Genomic DNA, 18,907 nt, shown 5'->3' on the forward strand with positions numbered 1-18,907 from the left:
TGATTTTATTATACATTCATGGACTTAAGTTGCCCAATAAGCGATTTAGTATTAATTGTGTGCAATCGTTAAACGCGGTATGTTGTTATTGTCAATGCACCTATGCCACAGTTCCAAAGAGAAAGGACCCGGATGTTGCAGGTTGCGTACTCGAAAAAATGACATCATCCCTCTCGAGTTGTGGCTGCTCAGACAGTAACACAGGAGGCATGTAGCCAGTGCAAAATATACTCCCAAATCTGATATTCGGCTTTGAATTTGTACACGGGAGGGTTTTAAAGGATTCATGAATTCCCATAATAAGGCATTGTCTGGGCAACAATATCAATAACATGCCCTTATTATTCAGTATTATTATGTTGGGCCGCCAGTGGTATGGAATCCATATTATGTAAATGCTTCACTAGCCAAATGTATTGCCTGCACCAATAGAGAGAGAAAAGCATAACCTGTTTCAACAACAAATTCACTATATACTTTAAAATAAGGAGCTTGCACTCTTGTCAACTGATAATGCATACGAGACAACTGGTGCTTTACAGATCTAATGTTTTATTTCCAGATAATACCTTACACTTTTCAGAAGTCTGCTCTGGACCGATTGGTACCTCTCGTAATATAACCCAGTGTCACAGTCTCTTTTTAACTTCTCCTATTCATTCTCTGTTGACCCCTATTGCAATTTAAGAGGCCATGGACATTTGTTTCCATCTCTCTTTTGGTTACATGACACCTTCTGGATTGCACTGCTGCACATTTTAACATAATGCTGTATGTGGTCTGAAAGTTAATTGTGTTTTGTAACAGCCGTCGCTTTTGTAGAAGTTTCTTTGTAACATTGGTTGAAGGTTATTATTGCAAAAAGCTGACATTCACCACAGTAAATGTCAGCTTTAATTCTGAAAATATTCGAGCGGATGGGACGTCATATCCTTTTGCTGCAGCTTTGTTGTGGCAGAAGATTGACCATACATGATGGCTACTTAACTTACACCATAAGTCTAACGCATTTCTTCATTTTCATGAAATGGAGTGCTGCATTGCATCTGCACTGTGGTGTTTTGTACCACTTTACTTACTTATTCACTTCCTGTGTTTTATTTTCGCGGACGCAGACTTCACTCTGCTCTGGGCAGGTCTGTTCGGACACAAGCCAGGTAATTAACCTTCTCTTATTGTTTCTTATTCACAAACAAAGGAATGTATTCGTTTGATGATAAAATGGAGACAGTCGGAGTCAATGTTTTTATTCCCGGATAAACGTGAATGAAGTCAATGATGATTCATAGCACGAAGTAAACGGTTTACAATAATTAGCCAAATGCTTCACTTTAATTTATTACTAAGTCACACGATGCTCACCTGAGATGTTCAGAGATCAAACTCCACATTGTATAAGGGGTGAATGTTTTCCAGTTCATCGTAGTCATATCTTGGAATGATTTACACACATTTTCATCTGAAGGACCTGCGGTGAAGTAATATGTCTAAGACAATAGTTGTGTTCGTTTGAAAAAAAAGATTTTTACCTAAAAATGTAATTGTTGGTCTTGAACTTTGAGAAATACAACAATCTATTCGAAATAAAAAACAAGTGTATGAAAAGTTTTGTTAGTTTAAATATACTATAGATTTAGTATTTATTTTATTTATTTGTTGCTGCTTGTGACTAAGTTATTTTTAGCAATCTGTTTTAGACTTTGGATGAATAGCAGAATAAGAACAACACATTATGCCAGGTTGTGCTGTTCAACAACCACACTATGCATCATAAAATGACTAATGAACTAAAGAAATCTTAGCAGACTGATATAACATGTTCAGTGAATAAATTGACTAAGGAGGCCAGCCTTTTTCTCTTTTTTATGGTTGTGAAGGTCCCTGGGGGAGACCAGAACCATTGGTGGTCCAATTACAATTGTTAAGTGTCATGTTGACATATATGATATACAATGTTGACAGTTGTATTTTTTGTGAACCAGAGAATAAACTGAAAGGGCTGGTGGTTTGGGTCACTGGAGCCTCCAGTGGTATTGGAGAGGAGCTGGCCCATCAGCTGGCAAAGTGTGGGTCACGACTTATCCTGTCTGCTCGACGTGAGGATGAGCTAAAGAGGGTGAAACGCTGCTGTTTAGGTAAGAAAAAAAGAAAAAAAACGATAGATATATTTATAGAATGGTTGATTTAAATGGTTGATTTAAAATTCACCAATACTTTGTCAAACTGTTGCTACACTAACACAGTAACACTATAATAACATTGGTCCTACTTTCATTTGGTCTTACTCAGCTGCTTCATTTCTGTAATTTATTTCCTCAAGAGAGCTCCGACCTTCAGGATGAAGATATTCGTGTCCTTCCACTTGATTTGTTGGAGAGGACGTCACATGAAGAAAAAGCAAAAGCTGCAATTCAGTACTTTGGACATGTAGGGCTACTACAATGACTCTTTTATAATACAATGTGTTTTTATCATTAGTTTAATTACAATAAAAACATGTCACAAACTGTCAATTACAGTGTAATTATATATATAATATATAACATTTTGTATTTAATCACAATATTTACACCATGTTCAATCCATACTCTTTTTACTTTACTATTCTCTTTTCCCTATCCTGTGACATTGAAAGTTAAAATGTATTAAAATCATGCCGTTTCCCCTTTCAGATTGATGTCCTAATCAACAATGGGGGCCGAAGCCAGCGCTCTCTGTGCATGGAGACCAGCATTGATGTGTATCAGGCCTTGATGGAGCTCAACTTCCTGGGTACGGTCTCCATCACCAAGCAGGTGCTGCCTCACATGACGCAGCAGGGCACCGGAAGCATTGTGACCGTCAGCAGCGTGGTCGGCCTGGCCGGGGCGCCCCTGGCAACGGGATACTCTGCCAGCAAACATGCTCTTCAGGTGCAGGGAACACAGACCCAATGGTCACATCCGATTGTTTGTTTTCTCTGATTTCATTTCTCCGGAGTCCTCAGAAAGTTTAACAACATTAAGTCATTTCTTTTTCCAGGAATGTCGGTTTTTAATCAAATCGAAGCGGGTGTTTATTTATTTTGTTGTTCTATCTGTGAAATAAATACCTCTACATGCGATTAGCTGTTTGGTCCTGTTGCTGATTTTGACTGTTTTGTCCACAGGGTTTCTTTAATTCCCTTAGAACCGAGCTGACCGACTTTCCAAATATACTCATCAGCACGGTGTGTCCAGGGCCTGTGCAATCACAGATTGTCCAAAATGCCTTCACGGAGGAAGTGCTCAAGGTAAAAGGGCGATAGAGCTGTTCATTTTAAACAGAACAATCCTGTATTGTACCTGTATATGATGACAGCTATTTCACTAACCTCTCTTCCTTCCATTACCGAAGCCCGTGGCTGCAGCTGGTAACCAGGAGCACAAGATGTCAACGAGTCGCTGTGTGCGTTTAATGCTGGTGGGAATTTCCAATGATGTCAAGGAAATGTGGATTGCACAGCAGCCCTTCCTCCTGTTCTACTACGCCTGGCAGTATGCTCCTACATTTGCCTGGTTCATCACAAACATTTTGGGCAGAAAAAGGGTGCAGAATTTCAAAGCTGGTCTGGTAGGTATATAATCTAATTTTAGGAAACCTATGTCAATATGTTTCATATTCAACCAACGCATTTGCTGGATGTATCATCCATGTGGTCTACCCGACTCGGATGTCACAATGTCAAGGTCTGTCTGGTAAATATGTAAATGGCGTTGCCACAGAGTTGATCTATTTAACATGCAGATATGAGTGGTGAGAAATATTCCCATCTGCTTACTTCTCTAGAAAGCAGACAAGCATATTTCCCAAAATGTTGAACTTTCTTTTTTCTCGGACTAATTCATACTTACTGACAATCAGCCAAAGGCTCCCATAGCCTCGGTTGAGATTTGTTAACCAAAATGAGTGAAAACACCTGGTTGGGTGTACCTTGGATGTTTAGGATCTTTAAAAACATCCCCTATACGACTGAAAAACACATTTCCTATATTTAAAGAAACCTGGCCAAATTCAGATAGGAAGGCTCACTTTAGTCAGGATGAACCAGAAAGTGCTCAGAAGGGATGAGACCAGTTTGTTGTTTCTGTATGTTTTGTCATTGCGTTCTGTCTGGTTGACCGTGCTTCGTTCGACCTGGGACCGGGGGATTCTCACCGTTAAGACTTAAAATACTTGAATGAAGCAGAACGTGGCAGACATTGAGAAAAGCTGTCTTGACAGCTAGGGGCCTCAGATGTCACTGACCTTGCTTGAGTCTAAGAAGAAGACGGTGGACAGGGTATGATGGGGACTACTTCCAGGTGGTTCTGACTGATCAGTGTGCCTGTTGGCCTCTGCTGGACAGTGACAGCTGAGGGTCATGAAGAAAGGTCACGTCAAACTGGCCATACATCGGAGCATCACATGCTTGAACTAGAGTACGGTGTGACGTATACCTTTTAGACAAAATGTACACACACTCAGGATTCCTGAACACCAGGTTGAGGGAATTTGCATGTGACTAGGGTTGAAATGTCTGGGACATTTTGAAAGCGTAGTTAAGCTCAGTAATTTTTGGAAATGTTGCAAAATGTCAACATAAAAATCATATCTTTTTAAAGGATAACCTTTTGGGGTGAAAACACACCTATAAATGCAGATCAAATATACAGTCGTCAAACAGTACCAACTACCATCCTTTTCTTTTGCAGGATGCAGACACTGCATACTTCACCAAGCCAAAGTCCTCCTGAAGGTGAACTACTCAAGGGGAAACGCATGAATTCCTGAAGTGATGGGGGTCTTTGCCCTCATCTCGAAGAACCGCATTTAAAAACAACTGCTTCGGGAGCTCAGTGCTTGACAGGGTCTGATAAAAATGGTTACCTTTTCTATTTCATTAGGCTTTCATCTCAAATGTGAAGTAAATCCTATATTTAATATTTTGTTGTCTTCAGATTATGTGGATTTCTGGCTGAAAGCCTACATTAATTACAATATTGAGTTAATATAACAAAGCACTTGCACTAACCTTTTTAATGCCTAATAAAATTAAGTTAGGTTCATTTTCTGGTCTGGAAAATTGGTTTAAGGAAACATAACACTGCTTCTGCCAAGCTATTTTATTATATGTATACACAGTTAAACATGTAAAAAAACAAAACAATATGTACATAATAATATGGACAAATTCATTTAACTAATTATAAACAAGTGAATTGTAAACAAAACAATAGCACTAGACTACTTACACAAACAGCAAGACACTCGAGGCACACCCTTGATATCTTAAAACATTAAAACTCTCGTCCCGTTTCTGTGGACATAGAGGGATCACCAGAACATTACGAAATCTAATAAAACTGGAGGTATGGGTGTCATCTTCTCGATGAGGTGGGTACATGTATTCACTTCTTAAGCACAAACATAAATAAACAAACCACAAAATGTGTGTGCTTTGGTGGAAACCATTCAGGGATTCATTTCCTTAATGTGCCGTTCTCGGAGGTAGTCCACATCGTCAGTTAAAATCTGTTGACGACATTTTGCAACTTGTACAAGAGTACATTGGTGATGCCACCGCTTCCTCTGGTGCAGGAAATTAATCCCTCAAAAAGTCAAGTTAATGTGAAAACTAAGCAGGTTCCCAACAGACATCAGTTTTCAAAATCAAAACTCCTAAATTGATTTAAGTTTTCTTGACTTTGCTGTTCATCAATTTCAAGACAACCATTGACTTTGGAAATGGACATTTTGCTGTGGGGTAGTACCGACTGAAAAGCATCCTCCTATCTGTCCAGAGTATGTTCAGCAGAAAGGGCAGAAGATGCCACATGTCAGAGGCAGGGGAAGTGGAGAGGGGCTGAGGAGTAAATTGGGTATCCGAGAGGGGGATCAGCCGCCTGAACAGTTAGGTTCCTCAGCATGAAGGGGTGAGCCTGGATGCTGTAACGCTCCTCGTCGTCATTGGTTGCATAAAGGAGCTCCCATGAAAGGTTTGCCCACTGGCCTCGCACCCCCTCTCCATTCAGACGACCCACCTGCACCAGCTGCTCCTGCAGGGACAAGACTCGCCCTGTGTAGGTACCCTGTGGACAAGGAAAACCAATGATGCAAGTTAAATACACACCTTTCACTGAGATTGACTCTAAACTGCTATTTTAAATACCCTCCATTTTTTTCTCTCCAATTACCCAAGAAGAAAAACACTTTATTTCAGGTGTAAACAGTGTAATTTAGACAGGGTGTGAACAGGTGATTACCATAGCGAGGTCATGTCCTAGAGAGAACAGGAAGGGTTTCTCCTGAAGGACATTGTCATGCCAGCCTTTCTCTGTCACCAGGCCAATGTACCAATCCCTTTCATATTCCTCCAAGGTGCTGAACAGCTCCTCAGGGGACTCCACGGGCCCGAGGCTTGCTTGATCAAACAGCAGCTTGAAACTGAACCTGATGGCAAACACAGGAGGCAGAAATCAATCAAATGTATGTTTTTCCTGACAAACAATTCCGATGCTGTGATCAGTTGACAAAAACTAAAAAAAGTCTAACCGCCAATTGTACCTGAAAGCTCGAAGTGCAAGCTGGTGAAGTTCTTTACTTGAGGAGAGCCAGTCTAGTCCTTCCGTCCATGGTATATCTCCACAATAGAGTCTGTAGACGTAGCTGGGACTGGTGAAGGCAGACTCTGCTCCCAGTGAGATGAGACACGAAAGTGCAACCTGTGCATGCAGCTCTTTCAAAGCGTCGTCCTCCTTCAGGGCTTTGGTCATGTCCTCTGAGGTCTCGTCCTGCACAGCAGGCCCAAACTGCCCCAAGGCGAACCGAAACCAGTCTTCAGGAAACAAAGACCTGAGCTGCAGCAAGCGGGACGGGAGCAGCGGTGCGGTCCTCCACCCCGTCGGGAGGTTGAACACCTCCGACTGGGAGCAGTTGAAGTTCAGCTGAGGGAGAGAGCCGGGACTTTCTCTGAAGACGTCCGGGTTCCGGCCTTTATCCACCGCCGGCATCCCGATGCCCAAACCCAGAGGCTGCAGAGGCTGCAGGGCAGAGAGAGCCATGCTTTCAAAAAGGCTGTCCATCTCCACAGAACCTGGCAGAGAGGCCCCTGTCTGCAGTGCTGCGAGTCCAGGCTGAGCCTCTGCGGTCACTAATGCCACAATCCGCCTGGCTGGTTGAGGTCCAAATAAGTCGTCCTCATCTGACCAATCGCCAAAGGAGGTCAGACTGGAGCTGTCCTGTCTAAACCTGAGAGAAGACACATTCGATTCCACCATGACAGCCTCAGGTGGCTGGACACAGGTGGTCTGGGCCAACTGGGAAGACGGGGACTTCCTGCCTCCAACCCCTGGCCCTTCTTCGTTGCTCCATAGAAATCCTTTATGCTTCTGCACACAGTACCGGAGGAGCAACCAGACCAGCGCTTTCAGAAAGTCATCCTGAAGTTTCCTCAAGTTGTCATGAGAGTCAATGATGCCAGAAAGCACATTTCGGGCATCAGAGTAGACTCGCACTGCAAGGGCAGCACACGGGGTGAGGGCGTTTCCCCAGTGCAGGTTGAAGCCCTGTGTGAAACCAAGTCGCTCAGGGCGCTCAAAAGCCGCCTCAAACACCTCATCCACCCTCCGGGCCTCCACTGTGTGACAAGATGTCTCCTGCAGCTCCAGACCCTGGAACAAACCACATTGTACCATCTGGTTGTAAATGACTGCAGTGATTCTTTAAAAAAATTAAAAAAAACGTAGAATACAGTACCTTAATGTTGACTGAACAGTAGCCATATCCTCTCTCCAGGATCATGATCCAGACCATACGGTCTTGAAAGCGCCCAAGAAAATGAGAGCCTGGGACTAAAGAACCTACAGATGGGGGAGAAAACCATCAGCCATCCATGTATCCAACATGTAAAGAGAAACATCACGTAACACACACAAGCAATGGTGCGCAGTCCTTTTAATTTTGCATCAGCTGTGCATCTCTCTGTTGACTCTCTGGATAACACGGCTACTGGGTGAGCTCGAGGGAGACAGAGTTGTACAGGAAGGTCATGATACTGTTTTAACTGGCTGACTGCACAGAGATCTAAATATTACATCCTTTCTTAGCCATAGGTTTCCATTAGTCTCTAAAAGTTCCCTCCTTTTACAGAAATGCAGGCAAAAGACAGACATTTATTCCAACGCAGGTGAACAGAAAAGGCAAGGGGACGGAGGCGTTGGTTTGAAGTAGACTAGTACTCGAATATCAGGTGCCGTAATGACAGAGGAGTCCCAGTCGTACCTCGTGATGGAAAGTGACAAGCCGGGCCGACTCCTTCCCGCTCGCTGCTCCACGGCCCCCAGTGTGAGCCAAGCAAAGCAACACTACAAACTGCCATCGCTACACTGTGAGCCTCCACCTAACAAGCGCTTCTTCTGAATTAAACATCACAGCTACAGCAACCCAAGCTAACAACAACAACAAAAAACAAGATTGAGTGACGCCATCACTTCAGCATCTTTGTTCAGTTTTGAATAATCAATCCATCAGTATCGATTCTCTACTTGTTCTCTCTTGCCCTTCCTGATTGAACACAGGACAAAATGCTAGCTCTGTTTGGCTTCCGAGCGTTATGAGGTTAATGGTGTGGAGAGAGTTGACTGGAATGAATACAGATCAGAGGGTTTTTTGGGTCACTCCACAGGAAGCTCAACTGGATAATGTAAGTTTGCATTACAGCGAGCACTTCCAAAGAGCTGCTCCCACAACATTCCTCTGACTGTTAAACATATGAGGCGCTGGTTCAATGCTCTTTGATCTGCACACTGTCCCTACTTCACCCAGGGAAAGGTTTAGCCACTAAGTATGGTTCAAGTGAGGGGTATTGCAATATAACAGTATGGTTATATATTTTTTATTAAATATTGTTTATATCATACACAGTGCTGTCGTTCCTATAACGCGCACTACGCGCTGTGCACCAAGTCCTGAGGGGGCACCAAAAAATAGGCAACTAACTAATCATCATAGTTATAATAATTATAATACCGATATTATTTCAGTATAGAAATATTAGGCACCTTTTAGGCATGTATATCACAAAACAGGCAGAACAACATATATTTAATTGCTCAAAAAAAGTTACGAAAATAATACAGCGCCTCTTAAATTAGGCTTTTGTACAGTTATGATGACACTTTCACCAGCCTACACTTGTATATTAAGTGTAATTCATTTGTTAAAAGGGACATAAATCATAAACCATGTTAAAGATCATTTAATTAGTTTTTCTTTTCAAAATTTCTAAAGATATTGTAATAATCAATCGTAAATTATCGTAGAAATAATATAAACTTTTAAATATTGTAAATAAGAAAACAATATAAAGTACTGAAAGTTTTAATTAATCCAAATGACAAGTATCTAATATATTGTAAATATCAATTACAAATATTTTGAGAATATATATATTTTTAAATCAGTTATGTATTCTGAACCCAACCATTTGTAAACTATTAAATGATGGGTAAACTCTATATTTTTAATGATAAAAACAATTATTTGCAGCCATTATTTTGATCCGATTGTAATATACCCTGAATGCTTTCGATGAATATTACAATACAATATTTAGATTGATTTGCAGGCCATATCAGTAAACAAAGGGCCAAAATAAAAAAAGAAGACACCATCGAAAGAAGATATAAAGGACGGACAACTAACCCAGTGATCCTCTTGCAAAGGCCGTCCTCAGAGCAGAGGCCAGACTTCCACTCATCTGCTGGTAGAAGATCGAGTCCGGGCAGGGACAGGCGGTACCTACTGGGCCGGGCCAACTGCGCTGAGGCCTGGGGAACCCCACCAGGAAGATGGGCAGGGTGAAGAGGGGCAGCAGAGGGGCGGAGAGCAGGGCAGACAGGGTCACCACCGCGAGCAACAGTGGACAGAGTGAGGCATTCAGAGCCAGGAGGGTTCCGGCCGACTGACGGCGCTGCTTCTTCTCAGTCCAGGATGTCACCAACACGGTCAGGGTGAACTTCAGCTTGGTGAGGAACTGGGACAGTCTGTCAATCAGGAGGCCCACCTGGATTAGAAACACACATTTCATTTGTTTATTTATTTGTACGGGGACCGTACACATTAATCAACCCATGGGTAAATGTGTTAACGTTAGCTAAGGCTACATTTCAGCTGTGATCCCTGTGGCCAGATGTTACAGCCTTCACGAAAGGAGAAAGAGGTGAACGCAGTAACATAATAAAAAAAGCAATAAACATACAGGTTACGATAAAATACTGGCCTCATCATAAAATCATTAAAAAAAACAGACAAAAAAAACAATAAGTATTTACACAATCACTGAGGAGGGAGTCACAATTCATGCTCACACATCTGGTAAAAAGCCAGTTCTTCAGGCCGTGTTTAAAAGAGTGAAAAGTTCTGCTAGTGCGTATATTCAGAGGCAGGGCATTCCAGAGGTAATAAAGAGGCACTGATTTACTGAACCACCATTAGGTCTTATCAGCTGATGCATATGTAATATATCCTATGTTTGAGTTATTGTTGCGCTTCATTTACTTTCTAATACTGGTTTTGTTTTCCTATTTTAATACCTGCTGACCAAACTAAAAGTTTGAAACAACTTTACTGCAATATTATGAATATGTACACTCAGCGGCACCTTCGGTTGCATATACTAGTAAAATGTAATGCAAACAAATACAATAGGTCATTCACATATTCTACATTTGCATGGAAAATAATGGGTATTTTAGCTATACGTTCACTCTTGAGGGGGTAGTTTGCTGTGGTGTTAAACTGGACTGATATTATCAGCCACGACTTTGGTATGGTCTTCACCTTGTGTGAGAGTGTGTGTGTGTGTGTGTGTGTGTGTGTCTGTCTTCAGGGCAAAATGTGGCCTGGAGACCCCTACTTTGCTAGTTGTTTATTCTTCTCTTAGATTTTGCGATAATGATAGTGTTGCAATATGCTGTCACAAAACTTTACCGATGTGTGGTTTGAAGAGGGCCGTGGTCCACGCAAAGAGGTCAACGAGGCCATTGTGTGTGTGTGTGTGGTGGGAATTAGTGTTGACCTCACCAGAAGAAGCTGAACTCCAGTGCCCAGGTTGTCCCACCCTGACAGCATGTTGTTTCCAGCTGCCAGCCGTACCAAGACGACCACCACCATCTGCAGCAGAGCATCCTCTGAATTCTGCCACACCTGCACAGCAACAAAGAGCAACCATTGTGGCGAGCATAACACCTCAGCAAAACACACTTGGAGATTAATCAGTTCATTTTAAGAAAAAAAATTAAATTCTGCAACGGTAAGACATGATTTGGAATGTCATACTTTTCAGTTTTTTTTTTTTACTGGTTACATTAAGAATCTGCTTGCAGTCACATAAAAAAAAGATGGCATTTATTGAGTTTATATATTTTCTGCATTTGCTGTTCATATTTAAACTCTGCGCATACCACTCGAAAGGCTCGTGTGAATCCGACACTGAGGGAAACCCTGTGGAGCAGATGCAGAGATTTGTCCATGGACAGGAACGCAATCATTGCAAACGGAGACACTGTGAAGTAAAAGACACAATAATTGCAGGTCAAAAACACATTCAGATACACAGCACTATCTTTATCTCAACTGAGATTGGAGAACATCAGCCTTAAAATACACCACGCTCACCAAGGTTAAGAAGGACTCTTCTAATTGCTGCAGCAATGTATAATCCTCTGTTCCTCTGCTTGAAAGTCTGCACACTGGACATGCCTTTAGGGTACAGGGGATTGAGGAACACCCCTCCGAATACATAGGCCCCCTGGATTTCTCTGAGAGCCCAACAGAAGCAGAAGAGGATGAGGAGAAGGTAGCTGACAGGAGCCTGGGGTCCCTTAAGCCAGCTCTGGGACTGAGCTGAACCAAGGAAGTAATGCAACAGCCCTGCCTCTGCCATTGCCACCAGAAACAGGCTTGAATATAGCAGCAGCTCCCTGCAGCCCAGATTCCAGCCAAAGGAACTGGGAGGAGGAAGTGGCGAACCACCTCTTCGAAATCCACGTTCCCCAAAGGTTGCCCTGGGACCTCTGCAGAGTGTGCCAACCTGGCTGAGGTCCAGACTCAGCAGAAATCCCGTGGAGATGGAGAAGAGAACCACGCCCAGTGTTGACGGGATGAAGTAATTACAAACAGCTACGCCGGCAGATATACCAAACATCAACAGCAGCCTATGGGACAGTGTACACGCAATAGGTCAGTGCTGATGATCTACAGGTTACTGTTGCTCTCGTCATTCCAATGAGACTATGATCATCTGATGAGAACTAGCTTCCCACATTTGTATGATAGTGCGACAATGTAATAGTACCACAACTTGAAACAACACATAAATATGGATGAATATTGTCTGATAACGTGAGTTATAAACTAAATATCTAACTTGCAGACTCACACAGTGTGCTAGATATACGGAATGACAAATATAACCATAGCCTTCATTATAGCCAGATATTCTTTATATGCATCTCATGGCATAGGAGAGAGATGCTCTGGTGTCATTTACAAACATGTTGTGGGTGATTAAAGCTTTTTCAATACGTACCTGAGGTTGCTGGACATGGCCGAGCCTCCTAAGCCAAAAACAAGAGCCTGCTCCATGCCCCAGAGGAGCAGGGCATCAAGGGGAGGCAGTGTACCTAGCGCCCACAGCAGAGGTAGGAAAAGGAACAGCACATGGAGAACCTGGCTTGCCAGTTGGAGCCCAGGGACCGGGCCTGAGAACCTAAATCAGAGCAAGGCATCGAGATGGATTATGGCAGCAAACATCTTTTTACTTAATCATACAAGAGGAAAACAGAATTGAATCAGATAACGGTGTTGCTGTTCCTCACCTATCAGCCATGTCCACAGCAATGAAAATAAAAATGTAGAGAGGCCGGATGAGCGGGGTGATCTCGTAAGTGTCCTGTGCCTGGAAAGTGGCCGTCTCTGTGGCTGTATTTACAATGAGGGAATACTCAGCTATACACAGGGTCACCCAGCTCAGGACAAAGACGACAAGAGATATGCCAATGCTGCCATAAAGAGCAGTCAGTCTTCCGAGGAACACGTACCAGGTCCCAAAGCCACAGAGCACTCCAGCGAGCATTGTGTGCAGCACCACATTCAGTCCAAACCGCTTCCCTGGGGCAATAAATCGGACGGTCTCGGGGCCGACACAGTGTGTGAATTCCACATCCTCCTCATCAACCAGGATGTTGGGTGCACCGAGTCTCTCCACTGTGCCGCTCCTCCGAGTCGCATACAGCGCCAGGGCTTGGACACCCGCCGCAGCCCCGAACATAAGCGTACCAGAGAGCACTGTGGCGTGGAGCTCCTGAAGCAGCTGCAGCTGGCAGAGCAGCGTGCCGATGCCCCCGAAAAGCCATGGCGTCAAGAACAAGACCACCTGATTGACGTAGACATACGGTGGGGCACAGTAGCCCAACTTGAAGCGTGGACCCCCCAACACTGTCTGGGGGAAGCGCTTCCAGAAGAACTCCTGCTTGTACTCGTTAAGAAGGGGCACATCCGGCCCCATTCTGACCATTCCCAAAGGGGTGGCAGGTCATCTCCACACAGCTGAAGTCGGGGGTCCATTCATCGTCCCGGACAGGATGAAGCTGTCTGCAATGAAGCACACCTTCAGTGAGCAGGCATTGGGGAAATCATCTTAAAATCAAACACACCAGAGATGCTCTAATACAATACATCATTGGCATACAAGAGGACCCTAGTCTGTGCCCCACGTGTAGTGACGTCACACACACAGAATAGGGAGCTAATATTACAACTTTTAACTTCGAAACTCTCAATAAGTTAACTTATGTTGAATTGTGTCGTTAGCAACTAATATGACGGTCTCTACATTTAAGAACAAAGCAATCGCGAACATCGTTTGGTTTCTGATGTTTAGCAAACAATAAAACATGAGACACGGTCACCAGAGCAACAGCTGCTGAGTTGCCATGAACACATACAGCAGGAGAGGTGGATGCGCTAACGTGGGCTAAGCTGTCGAGCTAGCACCCGGACATTTACACGTCATATAAACGAACCAGATTAATATCTGAACGTGAATTAGTTTCTGGACCTCCCCGAGACTGTTCTCGTCTTTTCACGTTCGCTCGATATATTGTTGTTGTTTGCAAGCGATGCCAGCAAGCCTATGACAAAACGTTAGCTCGCTAACGTTAACAGGTAAACAGTAGCTGGGTAACCTGGGCTGCCACTGGTTTGAGACAAACTTACCGCAGCAAGCCGGAAAAAAACCGTAAGCCACGCTTTGTGCAATATTTGAAGAAATAGGTAGAATAATTACAAAATAGGTGGAAATCGCCAACATTTACATCAGCAGTGAGCTAATCGCTTGAACGCCAAGCAACATCGGCATCATACACAGAGAGTGTAACCAATAGGAGTGGCGAGAAGGAGAGCGCGTCCCCTGATTGGATTGTGAGACGTAAGACCCGCCCCTAAACAACATAACCCCGCCCCTTTAACTACACACAACAGTGCAACAAAAGAAGGCAATATTTATTATGGTTAAGGTAACGAAAAGCAATCAGCCCATTCAAATAAATCATAAATAACTATTGGTCAATGTTGCTTATCTGTAAAATGAGGAAGTGTCTGCCCTATTTTTCTTTATATGAGTATGTTTTGCAAAAAGGAAGACACATTTAGTTTGTTTCTGTATTTTTAGCATTACCTTATTAACAGCAGGTGTTCAGTAAAACACAAGACAGACACAACACAGAGTGGTGTGTGCGAATGGTTGCACAACATTGCCAACCAGATCATCGCCAACCAGATCATCATCCAGAGGAGTTTACCAACACACCAAACACATTGATTATAACACAGATGTGAGGCTGCGAGTTAAACGGGGAATAAATGATTATTAATGACCATAACTGTCAATATTATTTAAGATAAAGCAGTGCTAACAGCCTCAAATGTATCAGGGCACATAACACCGTCTTCTCTGCCTTTCTGTGCTGAAAAGATGTTTTAAATGCTCTGACGTCTCACTCGTTGATTTTGTTAACTTGAAAAAATCAAGTGAGGAGGTGCCTGGCAATTTGACAAAGCAGAGATTCTTGATTGTTCTGTTATTATTGATTTCAGGAAATGTCCAGCCTAATCCTGGCCCTGTTGATATTACACAATGTAATAGGAAGGAAGCTTCATGTTTTAACACTCCTGCTGATTTTAAAGCAAGGGCTGGTCTAGGTTTTATTCATTTGAATGTACGCAGCTTAATTGCCAAACTTGATATTATCCGCATTTGGGCAAGCTCAACTGATGCAGATGTTATTGTTATATCTGAATCTTGGTTGAGTAAATCTGTTATGGACAAGGATGTCAATATTGATGGGTATACTGTTTATAGAACTGATCGACCTAATAGGGGAGGTGGAATTGCTATTTTTATAAAAAGTAAGTTTTATGTAAAGGTGCTACTCTCTAAATCAGTGAGCAAACAATTTGAAATGTTGGCTCTTGATCTGGAGGTATCTAAAAGGCTTCATATTACTGTGGTTGGTTGCTATAGGACACCATCAGCAGTCAGTGAAGCTCTTCCCTCTTTAATGCAACTCATATCAGGATTATATTTTAATGAAATTGTTTTGATTGGTGACTTCAATTGGAACTGGTTAAAACCAGTGTCTGATCATTTTAGGGCACAATGTGATTCACTAAATATTTTCCAGATTGTTGACATGCCCACTAGACCGAATCTTAAATGTCCTGAAAAATCTTCTTTGATCGATCTTATTATAACTAATGTCCCCCATAAATATTCTCCTGCCAGTATTTTCGCAAATGACATTAGCGATCATTGTGTTATTGCCACAGTTAGATGTACAAAAATTCCTAAAACTAAGCCACGTATCATCATAAAGCGAAATATGAATCATTTTGTGGAACAAGGGTTTCTTCATGATCTCTTTTTCTCTGACTGGGAACGAATTAACCTCATTGGTGATGTTGAAAGTGCATGGAAATTCTTTTATGATGGCTTTATTGGAATTGTTGACAAGCATGCTCCTTTCAAAAAGTGCAGGATAAAAGGCCGTGATACTCCATGGTTCAGTTCAGATTTATCCAAGATGCTACATGAGCGGAATGTGGCTTGGGCCAAGGCAAGGGGTTCTGGTCTGGAGTCAGATTGGCTGCTTTTTAGGCAACTGCGCAATGCTTGTACAGTTGCAATTAAAAAAGCTAAAGCTGAGCATTTTTTAAGTGAAATGTCAAACAACCTCAACAATCCAAGACTGTTTTGGAGGACAATAAAATCTTTATCTGGAAGTAGAAATGGTATTGAGCTTCCCGCTTGCATTGTCAAGGACTCTAATGACATCTCTGACAAAGCCATCATGCTGGACTGTTTTAATGAGCACTTCATTGACTCTGGTTCCCTGTTTGACACTCTAAACCATCCTCATGAGAAATCCTCTGCTTGTTTGGGTTGCCAGGAAACTGTTGGTGAGTCTTTCAGTTTTAAGCCTGTTACTGTTACTGAAGTGCACAAAGCCCTTAAACTTTTAGACACAAGAAAACCGGCAGGTCCGGATAACCTAGAACCATATTTTTAAAGTTAGCTGCTGATTTTATTGCACCCCCTTTAACATATATTTTTAATCTTTCCTTACTTTCAAACGAAATTCCCCTTATATGGAAGTCTGCCTTTGTTCTCCCCCTGTTAAAAGGAGGAGACCGCACACTTTAAATAATTACAGGCCTATCTCCAAACTGTCTGTTTTAGCTAAGACACTAGAATCCCTTGTGAGTGAGCAACTTAAGGAGTTTTTAATCATAAACAATATTTTATCTGTCTATCAATCAGGTTTTAGGAAAAACATAGTACAACCACAGCAGCGTTAAAGGTAGTAAATGATTTTATTGAATCTTTGGACAATAAACAACACTGTGCAGCCCTTTTTATTGATTTGTCCAAGGCTTTCGACACTGTCGATCATGCAGTAATGAAGCAGAGACTTCTTACTATTGGACTGTCAAAACATACTGTCTGTTGGTTTGAAAATTATTTATCAAACCGATCACAGTGTGTACAGGCTGAAGGCATCACCTCGAGTTCTCTTGATATAATAAAAGGTGTGCCACAGGGTTCAGTCCTTGGACCACTTTTATTCACAATTTATATTAACAGTATCGGTCAAAATGTGCCAAATGCCAATTTTCACTTTTATGCAGACGATACTGTCATTTACTCTGCTCCTACACAGCATCAGGCTCTCTTACACTTACAAACAGCCTTCGATACTGTGCAACACTCTTTTAATGAGTTGAAATTATTGTTGAATCCTGATAAAACGAAGTTGATGATGTTTACAAGCTCAAAAACAAAGCCATTAAACCTTCCAGCTATGATTTCATTTCAGGGCAATGTGATTGAGTCTGTATCATCATATAAATACCTGGGATTCTTGATTGATGACTCTCTCTTTAAACCTCATATTCAGCAACTTGTTAAGAAGTTGAAAGTGAGGCTGGGTTTCTATTTCCGAAATAAGTCTTGCTTTTCTTTTAATGCTAAAAAGAGACTTGTTGCTGCTACTTTTATGCCTGTGATTGATTATGGTGATGTCTTATATATGCATGCATCTTCTCAATGTCTCCACTCCTTAGATACTGTCTACCATGGAGCATTGAGGTTCATCACGAATCTTAAGGCTCTGACTCACCATTGCTCCCTGTATGCAAGGGTTGGTTGGACTCCTCTGTCCATCCGTAGACAAAATCATTGGCATGTCCTTATTTATAAAGCTATTCTCCACGTACTTCCATCGTATCTTTGGACGCTAATTCAGCTGAAAAACCCTGGAAGCTACCATCTTCGCTCTGTGACCTCTGCTCAAGGCCTCTTGCTCTCCGTCCCTCACGTCCGTTTGGAAATGGGGAAAAGAGGTTTTAAGTTTGCTGCTCCTGAATTTGCTGCAGACAGACCTGGGTCTCCGGGAGCCGGTCTCCTTAGGTTTTTTTAAAAAATAGATTGAAAATATTGGAGGGAAATTCATCTAGCTGTCGATGTTTTATATGAGTATGTGCTCCTGTGTGAGCTGGGTTGTGTTGACTTGAGACTTAGTTTTGGTTTTATTCATGCTGTGATTTAGTTTTTCGTTTTATATATTGTCTGTCACTGTTTTATGTTTTATGTTGTATTGTATAAACTTTGTGTGACGTGCTGCTGCTGCTGTCTTGGCCAGGACACTCTTGTAAAGGAGATTTTTAATCTCAATGAGGCATTTCCTGGTTAAATAAATAAATAAAAATTAAAAAATTAAAAAAACACTGTGGCTGTCAGTTTCTGTGTGAGTGGGATTCCCTTTTCAACTGTATCAATCTTTATTATAAATTGTATATTATTATATTGTATCTCTTATGTGCACCGCTGCTGTGATTTTTGAAATTTCCCAACTGTGGGACGAATAAAGGAATATCATATCATATAATATATTGTTATAAATTAAATGCAGATACCCTCCTTAATAAATAACAAAGGATACAATTTGCTTTCCGCTGAATAATGAAAAGACCATCCCTCTTTGCAATAATAATTACACTAAAAGGCACATTAAGGCTTATTTATCCTCCGTCTCCTAAATATATTCTTAAACTCTCTCTTGTCAGTGTCTTTAAATCCTGATTCTAATGCGCTGAGTTGACCCAAAATGTGACAAAGGATTACACATATTGTATTAGATTCTAAATCCTTGATTTCTTAATACAAAAAGAGAAATTCCTACAAGTGTTTTATTATTTCAATATAATGAAAGTGTTTGTGGTGAAGTGTTTGCCTCTCAAAAATGTTGATTTACTCAGAGTGGAGAGCAAAAAGGACGATCTTGAAGTG

At 41.9% G+C, this 18,907-nt stretch overlaps 2 protein-coding genes across 2 annotated transcripts; one reads left to right on the forward strand and one right to left on the reverse strand.

Annotated features, from left to right (window-relative positions):
* The first annotated feature begins 963 nt into the window (after positions 1 to 963).
* dhrs7 (dehydrogenase/reductase (SDR family) member 7) lies at positions 964 to 5,066 on the forward strand. Its single transcript, XM_056427204.1, has 7 exons — positions 964 to 1,157; positions 1,983 to 2,135; positions 2,321 to 2,427; positions 2,673 to 2,912; positions 3,149 to 3,271; positions 3,376 to 3,591; positions 4,713 to 5,066. The coding sequence occupies exons 1-7, from the start codon at positions 1,028 to 1,030 to the stop codon at positions 4,752 to 4,754; spliced, it is 1,011 nt and encodes a 336-aa protein (XP_056283179.1). The 5' UTR covers positions 964 to 1,027; the 3' UTR covers positions 4,755 to 5,066.
* Positions 5,067 to 5,108: 42 nt separating this feature from the next.
* pcnx4 (pecanex 4) lies at positions 5,109 to 14,401 on the reverse strand. Its single transcript, XM_056427175.1, has 11 exons — positions 14,278 to 14,401; positions 12,879 to 13,653; positions 12,590 to 12,769; positions 11,677 to 12,215; positions 11,463 to 11,563; positions 11,083 to 11,205; positions 9,703 to 10,063; positions 7,756 to 7,859; positions 6,565 to 7,670; positions 6,264 to 6,450; positions 5,109 to 6,089 (listed from the first exon to the last, which is right to left on the reverse strand). Exons 2-11 carry the CDS (start codon positions 13,574 to 13,576, stop codon positions 5,838 to 5,840), a joined length of 3,651 nt encoding a protein of 1,216 aa, XP_056283150.1. The 5' UTR covers positions 13,577 to 13,653; positions 14,278 to 14,401; the 3' UTR covers positions 5,109 to 5,837.
* Between the last annotated feature and the right edge of the window lie 4,506 nt (positions 14,402 to 18,907).

Source organism: Pseudoliparis swirei, chromosome 11 (assembly GCF_029220125.1).
Source record: "Pseudoliparis swirei isolate HS2019 ecotype Mariana Trench chromosome 11, NWPU_hadal_v1, whole genome shotgun sequence".
Taxonomy (NCBI): Eukaryota; Metazoa; Chordata; class Actinopteri; order Perciformes; family Liparidae; genus Pseudoliparis; species Pseudoliparis swirei.

Coding starts and splice junctions, on each gene's coding strand:
- dhrs7 (XM_056427204.1), top strand. CDS start 1,028: ATGGAGTGCTGCATTGCATCTGCACTGTGGTGTTTTGTACCACTTTAC. Junction 1,158..1,982: donor TCTGTTCGGACACAAGCCAG/GTAATTAACCTT, acceptor TTTGTGAACCAG/AGAATAAACTGAAAGGGCTG. Junction 3,272..3,375: donor TCACGGAGGAAGTGCTCAAG/GTAAAAGGGCGA, acceptor CCATTACCGAAG/CCCGTGGCTGCAGCTGGTAA.
- pcnx4 (XM_056427175.1), bottom strand. CDS start 13,576: ATGGTCAGAATGGGGCCGGATGTGCCCCTTCTTAACGAGTACAAGCAG. Junction 11,564..11,676: donor AAGAGTCCTTCTTAACCTTG/GTGAGCGTGGTG, acceptor TTTACTTCACAG/TGTCTCCGTTTGCAATGATT. Junction 7,860..9,702: donor CTTTGCAAGAGGATCACTGG/GTTAGTTGTCCG, acceptor CCCCATCTGTAG/GTTCTTTAGTCCCAGGCTCT.